Source organism: Gastrolobium bilobum, unplaced genomic scaffold (assembly GCF_033153095.1).
Source record: "Gastrolobium bilobum isolate Gb01-03AN ecotype WA unplaced genomic scaffold, APGP_CSIRO_Gbil_v1 utg48165, whole genome shotgun sequence".
Lineage (NCBI taxonomy): Eukaryota > Viridiplantae > Streptophyta > Magnoliopsida > Fabales > Fabaceae > Gastrolobium > Gastrolobium bilobum.
In genome coordinates, this window is record NW_026896449.1 from 48,281 (window position 1) to 63,231 (window position 14,951).

The 14,951-nt window shown below is 33.2% G+C and overlaps 1 protein-coding gene across 2 annotated transcripts; it reads right to left on the reverse strand.

The window, feature by feature from the left end:
* Window positions 1–482: 482 nt before the first annotated feature.
* Window positions 483–3,595, reverse strand: LOC133299817 (auxin-responsive protein IAA27-like). 2 transcript variants are annotated; one of them, XM_061499309.1, is made up of 6 exons: window positions 3,062–3,595; window positions 2,920–3,001; window positions 1,873–2,096; window positions 1,395–1,536; window positions 1,123–1,184; window positions 483–838 (listed from the first exon to the last, which is right to left on the reverse strand). In XM_061499309.1, the coding sequence occupies exons 1-6, from the start codon at window positions 3,408–3,410 to the stop codon at window positions 801–803; spliced, it is 897 nt and encodes a 298-aa protein (XP_061355293.1). In that variant the 5' UTR covers window positions 3,411–3,595; the 3' UTR covers window positions 483–800. The 2 variants fall into 2 exon arrangements, with proteins under 2 accessions (XP_061355293.1, XP_061355292.1); XM_061499308.1 differs by having other exon boundaries at window positions 2,920–3,593.
* Window positions 3,596–14,951: the final 11,356 nt, after the last annotated feature.

Genomic DNA, 14,951 nt, shown 5'->3' on the forward strand with positions numbered 1-14,951 from the left:
GGTAGACTGTTATGCCTATCTTTAACCATTACTCTGCTTTCAAAAGTTAATTGTATCTGTATTGTTTTCATGTTGAATTCTGCTGCACTATTTGATATTTTTTTTAAGCTAAAACTAAAAAAAAAAAAACGAAGAACTTTAAAAATAAAGCTACAAGTTATTTGATAATTATATAAAAATTTCAATTTAAAAGTAACTTACTTAAAAAAAACACATATTTCAATGCATTCAATAGGCCCTAAATTGAGAGAAAAATTTGATAAGCCAAAGCAAATTGTAAAAACTGATATGTGAAGGACTAAGCTTTTAAAAAAAATATTTTTGTAACATCCACCAAACTAGCTGTGTGATACTCTTAAAAACCTAAAGAAGGTGTAACAGGAAAAAAAAAAAAAAATCACTTAAAAAACAAAGCAAAGGTACGGTGTTAACTTCATTTTCGTGTGATGAAAATCAAAATGCTCACTAACAATAACTTTTAGAGAGAGCAAAAAAGTTACCAAAGAAATACAAATTTACATACTAAATAGCTTTTAGCCTTATGAAGTCCACAATGACAGTGATTGAAGAGAACTGAGGGGATACAAACCTAAGAAACCTTAAATGTTTACAACAAACATGTCTTTTCTACTAAAACCTTTAGGACACTGGGATCCCATAAGTAGGATTATACATAAGCAAGGAATAGAAGCCCCAGACTGTACCCTGTCCCTGTCCCTGTCCCTGCCTCTAGCCTCTGTTATGATGTGCTTTAAACAATTAAACATAATACTCAACCTTCTAGTATCACTAGCATTTTGCTAGTTTCGACTTTTGCACTTTTCCATGGCTCTCGGTGCTGCATGAATCAGACATAGACAAGGATACCAATAAAGAGTTAAAAAGAAGCTATAATGTGAACAATATTTCCATTATTTCAAGAAAATAATGTAAGATGAAAAATACAATGGTGTGCAGAAAGTGTATTCATATTTATTGGAAGATAAATATATAGTTCAACATTTCTAACAATAAATTAACAAAAAAAAAAAAAAAGATTTGGCTATATGATGATTGATGAGTTTTTCAATGCAACGATTAGATATAAAAAAAATTAAAAATTAAAAAATCAGAGATTATTACCTAGTCCTATTGCTTCAGAACTCTTCATTATCCTCAACCTCTTGCAAGAGTCAATGAACATCCTTAAACAAGAACAATAAGATCATTTAAGAATTAAATACTCATCAATTTGATCTCTTTTGATTCTGAAATTTTTCACATAATAAAATAAAATAATATCTTTAACTAATTCTTAGCAGAGTTATACTTTTTAATTACTAAATACCAAAATAGACATTTAGTAGAAATCAAATCAGAAAATGCACAAAGCATGAGACATAATATGTACTTACTCCCATGGAACATCACCAACTAGCATCCAATCACCGTCCTTATCTTCATAGGTGAGCACATATTCTGAACCATGAAGAAGATCCATCAATCTACTTTCACTCAACTTATCTCGACTAGAAACTCCATGAGAGCCACATTGACCTGCACTTGTCATGGACAAAAAAACACATCATCACAATATGTGACATTAAATGAGTTTAACGTCTCGTCTTAACCCAAAACCTTAAAACGACATATTTATAAGTCTTTTCATTTATATTTTCCATACTTCGTCCATTCTCACCCGATGCGAGATTTAACCATTCACGCTTGAATTCCCAGTAGCTACTTCTGATGAAAATAAATTGTTTATGTTTCTCTCATCAAAATCAAATGAAGAGAGTAATTGGAATCACCAAGGGATATTCAAAGCTATGCACAAGCTAGTGAAAGGGTAAGAAGATGTTTGCAAGTAAAAAAAAAAAAAAAAAAACTCACTGATTGTAAAACAACTAAACATGTTTTCCAGTGATGAAGATAGTTCCCTATAAGTGCCAAAGATTTTGAGATCAACTTTCCTCAAGTATGGAGCACCATCCATGCTGACTTTTACATAAAGGCATCCAGACTTGGCTTCTGCATCATCATCATTCTTTTGAGGCTGAGTGGCCATTGAGTTCTTCCTGAAAGAACGAATTGGTGGCCATCCCACTACCTGTTCCCTGATTCACCAAAAGAATACAAAATTACACTACATATCATGGAGTGTGCAAGGAACCCCAATTGAGATAACTTTCTGTGTAGAGGTCAGTGATTATGACTTCTAAGCAACAGGAATTTAACTAATACAGATTCTTATCCTGGTGTCTAAGGGAGATAGATCCTAAGATAAGAACACAGCAACAGGTAGAGAGTAAAAAAACAAGAACTTTTCCTTTGGAAATTGAATTTTTAAGATAGGACAATCAATACTACGGGCAGTTCAATCCAAAATCATACACAACATCAAGTAATAGACCACTAAGATGAAGAAGACAATTTACAAAACCACCAAATCAACCGTTGGATGATGATTAACATAGAAGGAATATACTCTTATAAGTCACACAAAATAGAGTTAACAAACAGCTTCTAAAATACTAGAGGCTAACATGGGAATATAAGTACCAACAAGAAGAGCTAGATAGCTCAAAGTTTAAATTCCCTTGATGATTTTCTTCTCCCTTCCTTTGAGTTTAAATTTCAACCAAGTAGATTTTTTTTTAGAAAAATAACAAAAATAAAAAATTCCCTTCCCCTTTCTCTGAATTATCCCATTTTCTTCTTGCTTCCAACACTTTGTTAACATATGCACACAGAAGTGAGAAAACTGTAAACAAGGACAGGAAATCAACAACAAAATTGGACAAATGTTTTGACAAGTAAAACATAATATAGCAGACAAAAAATTCATTAGAAAAAATTAAGACCATAAATTTTCTTTTTTTCTAACAGCAAAAAAGAAAAGAAGAGAAGAATGAGGAAGCTAAAGGAAGACGAAAATACTTTGCAGCAGGAGCAGATATCTGCGGTTTCTTCTCATTCAATGGCTTTGGAGACTGAGGAATTTTATCTTTCATAACAGAAGCTTGTTGCTGGTTGCTACACTCAGCCCCAGCAAGAGTCTTTCCAGCACCAACACCAACACCCCTTGGAGAGAACAAGCCACAATCTTTACCCACACCCACCTCAGATCCACCATTCCCAGAGAGAAGCCACTTCTCAGAACCACCATCAATGGTATCTGAGAAACCCCTCTTAGCCCCAGACACCAAACTCTTGAGCATGCCTAAAGGGTACACACTCTTGTCCTCAACAACCACACTACCACCATCACTATCCCTCTCTGGTGACTCAGAACCAGGCAAGCCAAGCCTCAGTTCAGTAGCCTTGAGGTTTAAGCCACAGTTTGTCTTCTGAGAAAACTTTTCAGAAGAGCCTTCCATTGCAGGAACTTCTGCTAAGCCTACATAGCCTTGCTCTAATGGCACAGACATCAAACTTCAGCTCACACAAATGCTACAGTATTACTTATTCTCAAAAATGGAAAAGAAAGAGAAAGAGAAACAGAAGCTGAGATTGAAGAATCAGAATTTAACAGTGGAAGGGGAAAAAAAAGTTGTTTTGATGAAGAGAAGCTTCTCTGAGGTTTTTTAAGTTATGTGTTCTGTTTGTTTCTATATAAACTGATAAACTAATATGCATCCAGTTAAACTGATTGTAATGTTACTCTGAGTGGTGTAGCAAAAAATAATAATAATAATAAAGAAAAAAAAGGGGAATATTAAACTGAGAATGAGATATTGTAATAACATGCAAAAGAGAATATGGAACTGTATTTGCTTTATTCTTCAAAAAAAATTGTAAAAAAAGTAAGTTCTTTGAAGTTTGTCTTTTTTCAGTTTTTATAAATTGTGTGAATCTTTTTGTGGGCAACCACTCCGACAAACCACAGAAAGTCCCTGACATACTTTACCCTTTTAACCTTTCTTTTTTCTTTTCTTTTTTTCACCCTCTCTTTTTGGAAGTAAAGAATTTTATTTTTTTTCATGAATTTTTTTTTATAAGAAATTATTCTGTTTATAATTTGAATTTGCATAACTTATTTAAATATAACAATTTATATAAAGTGTTATGGTATTATAAAATTGGTAAAGCTGTAATTTGTGTTATTTTGGCTTAACAATATAAGCATGGATACAAAGCTAACGCTTTTTTTATAAATAAAAGGGTTAAGAGTCCCAAAACAAAACAAAACAAAACAAAAGATGAAATTACCTGGGAGAGTATCACAACACGCTCTCTTCCTGTCGAAGCCTGAGCACTAAGATATAAATGTTGCATATCAGGTGGAGGATGACTAAAAAAATACTAATCACCTAGCTCAGCAGAATCTAAAATAAAGTTAGTTAATTAATATGTATACGAGTTATGTTTTCTGAAATTGTGATAGATATAAACCTGTCACTCATTTCTAAGCCACGTTCATATACGAAAAATTAACTGTACCTCACGAATTGCTACACCATAATTGGTTAGCATAATAATTGCCAACAGCAAATTACCCAACTTATACGCAAATCCATCCCACCAAGCTAACGCTTTACTGAGTCTCAACGGTAACAAATAAACTTATGCTTTGTATAGTAATGCACTGATTAGGACAATCCGGTAGTAATGAAATTCAAATGAAAAATAAAATCCTACTAATTAAATTATAATTACATATAAAATTTTAATCAAATATTGATTTTTGGAACCAAAATAAAAAAACATAAACTTCTTCCGAATAAGAAAAAACTCTTGAAAATAAAAAAATAAAATAATTATAATTATTTCCAAATCAATTAATAAAAATATTATAAATTATCAAAATGAAATTGCAAATATACTACTGTTAAAAATAATATAAATTTTGGTCTATTACAATAATACTTTGAAAAATCTTCTCATGAATGTCTTGTGATGTTCTGTTTTATTGGCACAATTATTTTTTTTTGTACATGCACAATTGTTTTTTAAATGAAAAAAAATTAAAGATGTACATTAATGGATTTAATTATAAAATTAAAAACTCAAATAATTCAAAACTAAATTTAATGAAAAATGTTGAGATATATAGTCCCACATTAGTTGCCCACACAATCCATGTGAGACTATAAGGTATCAGAGCTTGAGTTGACTATAAGGTCACAGATTCGATTCTTACGACCCTCCACTTTCAAGTGAAATTAAAATAAAAAACACAAAAAGGTAAACTAAAAATTGGGCCTGTGCAATTCTACGCTTCTCGCCCAAAGGGCTCTTGCGTGAGGGGGATGTTGAGATATATAGTCTCACATGGATTGTGTGGGCAACTAATGTGGCCTTTATAAGGTTTTGGGCACTCTCATCCTTGGAGCTAGTTTTTGGGGTGGTGTATCCCAAGTAGAGGTGCTAAACGAGTCAGGGGCCTTTGCCTCGGCTCGTGAAGGCCTGAGCTTACATGTCTAAAATTGATTGTTGGACTCAGGCTTGGACTTGTATAAAAGTTCGTTTAATAAAAAGGCCTAAGACTTCAATTCAAAAGCTCAGCCTTAGAGCCTCTCAGGCTTGCCTAATATTTTTTTTTTTAGTTTTTATACTACTTGTGATAGCCCTCTCTCTCTTCTCAATTCATTTCATCCCATTTTATTAATTAAACAGATTTTTTAAATAATTTTGTTTTATATTATACTGTTTGGATATACATTAAATTTATGAATATTTATGAAATTACTGGTGCTATTGATTGTATATTTTGTTTGGATAAATTTTTGTTGTCTTATTTTTTTTAAACAGGCTAAACAAGACTTTTATTTTTTGTAAATGAGTCAGGCCACAGGCTTATATTTTATTTGTAACAGGTAACAGATTAAGGCGAGTCTGACATATTTGAACACAGGCTCAGTCCGTTAAAACCAAAGTTCGGCTCGGCTCGGCTCGTTAACACCTCTAATCCCAAGGTTCTTTACAAAAAAAATAAATACTTTAACCATAAAACTAAATTTAAATGAGTAAAATTATACGTACTGATATTTTAAAAATATATCATGTAGATTAAAATTCAAATGAATAAAAATATAAGATTTAAATTTTATTTAAATCAAATTTTCATCATCAATAATTTTATAAGTTTTTACGATGGAAAATAATATATGCATCATAGATTTATAAATTATAAAACAAATTATATCAATAACACATTTAAAGATAAACTGCGTATCTTTATGAAATTAATATTTTTCATATTATTATTGTTAAAAAAAATTATATTATAAGAGATAAATTTATTTTTTATATAATATGAGATATAATAAAATAGAATTTTTATATATATTTTTTAAAAAATGAGTATGTGTCAAAAGCTATGATGCGGCAGAGGCAGCGTTAGGACGAAAGTTAACCGAGGCTCGAAAAAGGCAAGCAAGGAATCGCAGAGAAAATGATGGGACGAACAGTGTCTCTCCAAAAGCCGATTTTTCATGCGGCTCAGAAAATCACTGATCATAAAGGAAGAAAAATGACTGCTGGAGTTTTCTTGGATTATAAGATATTTTGCATGGATTCATATATATATATATATATATATATATATATATATATATATATGGTTACCGGAGATAAAGTTATCTCCAGTGAGCTCAAAATCACGTCGTTTTAGATTATAAGATTAAAAAATTATAATGACAAAGACTAATATAACCCTGCAATATATTATAATTACAAAAATATCTTGATTTACGCCTCAAACGACGTTATTTTGAGCTAGTCACTAGAGATAACTTTATCTCCGGTGACCGAAGAAATTCTTTACCCTATATATATATATATATATGAGAAATATTTTTTTTATGTTGTAAGAGAGTAATTATCTTATGAAAATAAAATTATAAGTGGGATCCATAGATAAGAGAAGAGAGAAAAAAAGAGTGGTGAGACTCGCCCCTCTTTTGTGTGTGTAGAAAAATTATTTATCTCATATAAAATGAGATAAACACAATATATATGTGTGTGTGAAATAATATCACTCATATTATACGAAATAAATTTTATTTCCTTTATGTGTGGAGCTCATTTTTTTTCTCTTCTCTTTCCATTGGCCCATATATTTTTATGCATATGTAAGAGATAATTTTATCTCCAATAACATGAAGAAAAATATTAATTTTATATATATGGGCCGGTTATACTTATTATTAAAAAAATTTACAACTCTTACTATTAAATTAATTGTTATTGTTCTCCACCAATCTAACAATTATAATTTATTGTGTCACACTTATTAATTAATTTTTAAATTTTAATAAATTATACCTGTTAAATTGACAAAAATCAACAATAATTAATTTACTAGTAAGAGTTATAAAACTTTTCAGTAATAAGTATAATATATATATATATATATAGAGAGAGAGAAAGACTTTGATTTTTTCATGTTGCATAAAATACAATTATCATTTTGTGACTTAATTAGTAATGTGTTCCACACTTATTAAAACAAGAAAAAAAAAATTTACACACAAATTGAATGGTCACAACATATGATAACACTTTTCATACAATATAAGAAAAATATATGTATATATATATATATAAAAGTTACATTCTTAAATTTAACGATTCTAATTTTTTTAATTAAGCTATGCAAGTATGCAACTATACCAATGATAAAAAAAAAAAAAAGTGTGAGACTTGTTTTTATCCCAATATAAAATAACCTCCATGTATATGTCTGGGCTGAAAATGAACTGACTCTGGAAATTGGAGTTTGTACTAATGCCTTATAGTCTCCTAGACCCTAGTCCTTGCTTTGTGTATGCCAAACTACTTGGACCTTGGGTGTGTAGACTCTATTTTACTCTTAAATTATATTACATGTTTAATAAACCCTGGTTGGGTTATAATTAAACATTACATTTTGGTAGGCGAAGAACCACATGCATAAGTTGTCTTTAAAATAAATTTACTGCACCCACATATTTCGGTTGTAGACTATACTGTAAGCCACAAGATAAGTAGGCATTTGTAAATTGCCCCCTAACTTAGTGACAATGACCCACCACTTGCTATTTTTCACATAAATACGAGTTACGCCTATTGTAAACATATAAAAGGAATTTCTTGAAATTTACCATATGGTAGAACTTTTTTTACCCAAAATCTTTTTTAACCGAATATATATGATATTCTAGCATTTAAAATTAAAAACCCAAGTAATGATTTTAAAATTGAAATTGAAATCATGAATTAGAATTTAGTGACATTGGTGGTAAACAAAATAATTATAAATAAATATGTTTTTCCAGTAATATTATTTTTATATTATGAACATATATTAAATTAATGTAACATATACTTTTTAAATGAAAATAATATCAGCCATTTAATAACATATTTATTTATTTTTTTCAGTTTAGCGTATAAAATCAACATCATAATTCCTTATTGAACGTGGATTATATTGAATTATTAATTTGGTGAGCTCCTAAATTTGGATTTCGAAGAGGTAACACGTAGTAACATTATGCCTTCCATTTATAGCATTTTAGAATAAAGAAAGAAGGCTGTATTTGTAAATCAAAACACTCTCAGAATTTCTTTATTGAAAAACACAAATGCACGGAGTTAATGAATGATGATGATGAAGAAATAGGACCTGACCATAATCAAAACACTGAACAAGAGAATCCCAAGACAGGGTCCATATCCATCAAGTGGGCCCCAGTATGAAAATTCTCTGTTTCACTTGTAGTTGGTGGCCCCAAGAAAAAATAGTGCATCAATTTCTCTCCCAACATTTTTTATTCCTCTCTTCAAAGCAAAATTATGATGGCAACTCCACTATATATCTTTATTCAATATGAATCATATTATAAGTAGTTTTCTCATACTATCCCAATCAACGAGTCGTGTGTTTAATGGTTGTGTAGCGATTTGTGGGTCCAATCTGCCATGCACTTTTGCTACAGTTAACCCACCGTGCTAACTGGATAATAAGATAAGTCTCAGCTTTTAACATCCCACACCCACTTATGAGGATCCAAACCTTTTTTCCTCAATACTCAAAGCATCACACCCATTTGTGCGTAGAATAATTACAGGGTTGCTTTTATTTTTTAGTAACACTACAAGAAAAAATTTTATTAGCGATAAAATTTTATGAAATTTCATCACAATTTTTACGTCGCAAGTAAATTTCGTCACAAATTTTTGTGTCGCAATTTTTTTTGTGAAAAATTTTGATTATTTATGTCAAAAATTATTATTTGTAACAAAATTTATGACAAAATTTTTTCATCACAAATAAACTTTTTTTCATAATGGTTATTTTCTACTTAAATCTTGTTCTAATCTACACAGCCAACAAGAATATTTTCAATTCTTATACTATATAAGCGTAGTGCTCTAAGCATAATTGGGTTAATTTTTTTTGCATTTAATAATAATAACTGGGAAACATAGCTCTAATGAACTATATCTTTTTTGAGACATGGCCAAATGATTTAGGAGACTAATGATGAATATTTTTGTTGGAAATCGACAATCACACAGAATCGAGAAAATAGAAAAAGAGATAAGAGTAGAGAGATTGACACGATGATTTATCTTGGTTCACCCAATATAGGCTACGTCCAGCTTGTCTGTACTATATTCACCTCACCGCCACTCGTTACAAGTCTCTCAGTTTACAAGACAAATATAAATAGGATTACAAGAAACCCTAACAGCAGCTATTCATGGGCCCAAGCCCAAACTGCTAAGAAAAATACAATAGAAACAGAGGCCTAAACATTACCTAGCCTCTACGGGCCTGGGGGCGCTGCCCCCCGGACCCCTGCCCGCTCACCTGGGAGCGGAACCCCAGTTGCCTTTCTGCTGACCCCGATAATTAGAGCCAACATCATCATGTGAAGTATGAGTCACACCCAACAATTTTGACTGCTTGATCACCCTTTAACCTATTAGATCCAGCTGTAGTTTTTTTATTATTTTATTTTTAAAGTAATAATGAGTCAAAATCCAATCAAAAAGAGAAGCCAAGAAAGACAACAACTAGCCACACTAAATAGAAAGTGAAAAAAGAATTACAGCTACCAAACAGGAATTTCAATAATGTCTAACTTGAACATGTGAAATGGTTGTCATAATCTGACCAAAGACTTTCTAGTAAAGTGTAGGAGACAGCATGAATCTTCAAAACAACACTCCCTTGACCCCATCTAGGATTTGATTAAACATCAAGTGGAGTCCCAACCTATCTCTCACACTCTCTCTAATTTCACAATGTCCTAAATGGACTATCATAGTCATGTATGAATAATGCCACAGTCTGCACATCTGACACACTTGACAGAGAAACCTGGTCCAGCTATTTCAGGTCCTTGTACAAGATTCCCCTCACTGAAATAACCAAAAATAAATAAATAAATTCATATATACATGTAACATATTCATCATCACAATTTCTTGTTTAGTGACAAGTGTAGCTGTAAATTATGCTTAAGGTTGGTAGAGTGAGTTATCTTCTCTCCATGGTCCATCAGATATCACATCTTTACTTTTCGTTTGTCTAATCTTCAGTTTGTTTTTCATTCAAGGGGGAGGCTTTCTGCTGAATCAGAAATCATGTTCTTGGCTTAGTAACATCTTTAATTTGGTGCATATCAAAACAAAATAAATAAATAAATAAAATCATGAATTGGATACTGTTAACATAACGATACTAATATATATTAAAAGATGTGTGTTTTTGTGTGTGTAGAGTCTTTAGATTGTATAGTGCAGCAAAGTGTAGATATGACTTCATAGATCTAAGAATTAATAAGCCTAATAGTAGTACAAAAGGAATGTGAGAGGAGCATAAAAAATTAAGTAAAACTCCATAAAGGCTACTACTATATGTGACTAACAGCTATAATAATCAAATCTTTTTGCAGAACTAAATGAAACCATGCATTGTCTGGTTACTACAAAAGGGAACAATAACTAAATATATGGTCACTCGTGGTTTGGTATTGGCTTTGGTAAGGACCAGTCATTATAGCAATGATCCTTAGGCAGACATAGTTTTAAGAACTCTGAAGAAACCATTCAGACTAGAAGTAAAGACATATAGAGATTCAAAATTTAAGCATGTGTTTTGCATCCACATCACTTTTTGGAGCTGAAATAAACGTTCTTGTTTCTATTCAGAAGTTATCATTTAAAGAGCTTTGGTGTTCGAATTTTATCATGTCGGCATAAGGAAGATTTTAAGTTACAATTTTTCAGTGCAATCCAAGCACACCACTACCCGAGTCAGGTCTTGTTTGTGCTCAATGGAATTCCTATTCACACCTTTTCTTTCCTACAGGAGTCTTATCAACATTAATGTGAGGCATGGATTCAAGCTTGTCATGTAGAACAGCTATATAGTGGATACTGCAAAAAAGCCTGCAGATTTTAATGCACTCCAACTTGCATTGCAACCATTAAGGGGCCCTATGTTATCAAAGATGAATTATTGATACTCAAGGGGCCTGCACCTCACTCCATGTACTTTGATTTAACTTGAAACTTATGGATCACCACAATTCTGTTGTAGCAGAAAACCAAAGGATGATTAATTCATAGTCCTGCTGCAACCCTTTTCTATTGGGCCGTGCACGGAAAACTCATTATAGAGAGAGATCATCCTGGATCAAATTAATAGTAATATTAAGTGTATTCGGAATACTACAATCAAACTCAAAATCTCAAGGTATTAAGTGTACGGGTCTTTTCACTTATATCGTGCTTACTGTTGGGTATGACTCATACTTCGCATGTTGATGATGGCCCTAGTTGTCGGGGTCAGCAGAAAGGCAACTGGGGTCCCGCTCCCAGGTGAGCGGGCAGAGGTCCGGGAGAGCCGCCCCGACGGGGGTCCGGGGAGCAGCGCCCCCAGGCCTATAGAGACTAGCTACTGTTGTGGGCCTCTGTTTTATTGTAATTTTATTAGCAGTTTGGGCTTGGGCCCATGAATAACTGTTGTTAGGGTTTTGTAATCTTATTTATATTTGCCTTGTAAACCGAGAAACTTGTAACGAGTGACTGTGAGGTGAATATAGTACAGACAAGCTGGACGTAGCCTAAATTGGGTGAACCAGGGTAAATCGCTGTGTCTACTCTCTCTCTTTTCTTTTTCGTTTTCGATTTGTGTGTGGTCGATTTCCAACACTCACTTAGTTCATTCTGAACCAATAGGGGAACTTTTTTCACTCAATCATTCACACTTGGATTCCTCAAACATGTCCCCCTCAAATGTGAGTCCTAGCCCGCATTCTTTCCCCTCAAGAAGAAGCTTCTTAGAATATTCATGGAGTTCATCAATGCTTGGCTACCTATCAGGACATACTCAGATCACCACACGCCAATCCACCATTAGCTTTAATATCAATTGTTGAGCCGTGCACAGAAAGCTTAAGACCGGAAGAAACTGACAATCATGAGTCAAGTGAGCAACAACATTAAATGAGCTCGAAACACCATAATCAAACTCAAAACCTTAAAGCGTTAGTGCATGCTCACTTAGTCCATTCTTAACTAATGTGAAACTTTTTCACTCAATCATTCACATTTGAATTCATTTACATTTTCCACCTACACCCCTTGCTTATTTTTTTTCAGTAACAGTGACTTAATGCCTTATGATTGTTTAGTTGTTGGAAATTATCAAAATTAACTTGAGGAAATAAGGAACATGACCGAAGAGGAATACTTAGTGAGTCTTCTGAACCTTGATTTTGTGTGAAAATTCTCTCTAATTTTTGTGCCATTTCATTAATTTTTCTTTATTAACTGGCTAGCTAGTGTAGTGTTCCATGATGCCATACATGGTCAAAAGTTCAGCCACTGTAAGGCTGATCATGATCTACTTTAGCACTGGTTTTCCCAGAAAGTGAACTTTTATTAAAGAAAGAGCTATTAAAACGTGCATCTCACACAAAAAACGAACTATTATATTTTGTTGCTGTTTTATATAGTGATATCTGACATTACTATTTGACGAGATGTCTCTGGCTTCTAGGAATAAATCTTCAGTTTAAATTCAGAGCATCTGCCGTTTATTTTGTGACATGTAAAAAAAAAAATTATATGATCAATTGTCATTTAATTTTTTTCTTTTTTTAAATAATGTGATGATTTTTATTTACATGTCACGAAATGAATGACAAGTTATACCGAAAATTTATTCACACGAGTCTGAGAAGCTATAGTCACAGGGTAGATCAATACACATTATTAGTACATGGCTTTGTCATTGTATCATCGATTCGTGATTAAAAAAAATAGAAAAATGAAAAGAATAGCATACTTAAAGATTTGAGAATTTAACCCTTTTAAAGAAAGAGAGACAAAAAGAGGGAATTATTGTTATTGATTGAAAGATTTAAGAAAATAAATATTAAAATTTTATAATGTAATATACATATATGCATGAATTTTATTATAATTCCAGCCGTCAATTTTTTCAACAATAATAGCTCTATATTTTTACATTTTAAAGGAGAAGTTCAATATTTGAAATGGCATTTTTGTTGGGAACTCGGTTCCCTCAGATCGGCTTAGGGTCTTTGTGCGGAAGTCAATCAACAAGATCCTTATCTCGGATCTCGGCAATACTTCGGCCTGAACTTCACCAGGTCGGGCAGCGCAGCGGAAAAATCAAAAACGAAAAACACGGGAGAGAGAGAAGGAGAGAGAGAGAACACAAACAGTTTTAACGTGAAAAAACCTTCTCCAATGAAGAAGTAAAATCCCACGGGACCTAGTCCAGATCAAAAATCCACTATGAAAATAATGGTTACAAATAATCAGAATCACCAATGTGGTGGTTAACTCAACATCTCCAACAATGGTGATAATCAAACCTCCCTAGAGATGTTTCACTCAAACTCTCTCTAGAGATCTCTCAAATACAAAGCATAAAGCTTTGCTCTCAAATCTCAAACAATTTTCTCTCAAATATCAAATCTCTCTCATCTAACCTAGCCTCCACCATCAACTAATGAATATACAGAGGAGGTGGAATTTAGGGTTTAAGGTTTAGGATTTTTAGGAAACCCCTCAATGGGCTTGGGCTTAGCATTGAAGGAGGAAGCCCAACAAATCTCCCCCTCCGACTTCAATGCGTCGACTTCAGCATCAACCCGGCTCCTTCACAGCAGTCTTCAAATATCCTTACTGGAACCGGCTTCATCATCATGTCGGACCAATTTTGGTCAGTGTGCACTTTGACGAGTTCGAGCTCTCCACCTTCCACCACATCCCGAATCCAGTGATACCTCACATTAATATGCTTAGTGCGGGAGTGATAGGTCAAATTCTTCGCAAGATAGATTGCGCTTTGATTGTCACAACCCAGCTCGTACTTGTCTTGATCATGGCCGAGTTCCATGAGGAACTTCTTCGTCCACAACATCTCTTTGCTTACCTCAGTAGCGACAATGTACTCAGCCTCAGTTGTCGAGAGTGCAACACATTTCTGAAGTCTTGATTGCCAAGAGACAGCTCCTTCGACAAATCTCATCAAATATCCTGTAGTCGACTTCCTCGAGTCAGCGTCTCCCCCTAAATCAGACATAGAGACTCTTCTTCAACTGACATATACCAAGTTTTCTTGGTCTGGAGCTTGGAATCCTTCGCGTTGCTCCATATATATTTCTTCTTCTAAATCTCCGTGAAGAAATGTCGTCTTCACTTCCATTTGTTCTATCTCGAGGTCCATCGAAGCCGCCATGGCTAACACGGTTCGGACCGAGGTCATTTTCACCACAGGAGAAAAAATCTCCTCAAAGTCTACTCTTTTCTTCTGATTGCAGCCTTTCACTACAATCCGGGCTTTGTATCTCGGCTTTTGTCCGTTCTCTTCATTCTTAATCTTGTAGACCCATTTATTTTTCAAAGCTCGTCTTCCTTTAGGCAACTCGGTCAGCTCATAAGTCTGATTCTCGTGCAGAGACTTCATCTCGTCTTGCATTGTCTTTTTCCATTCT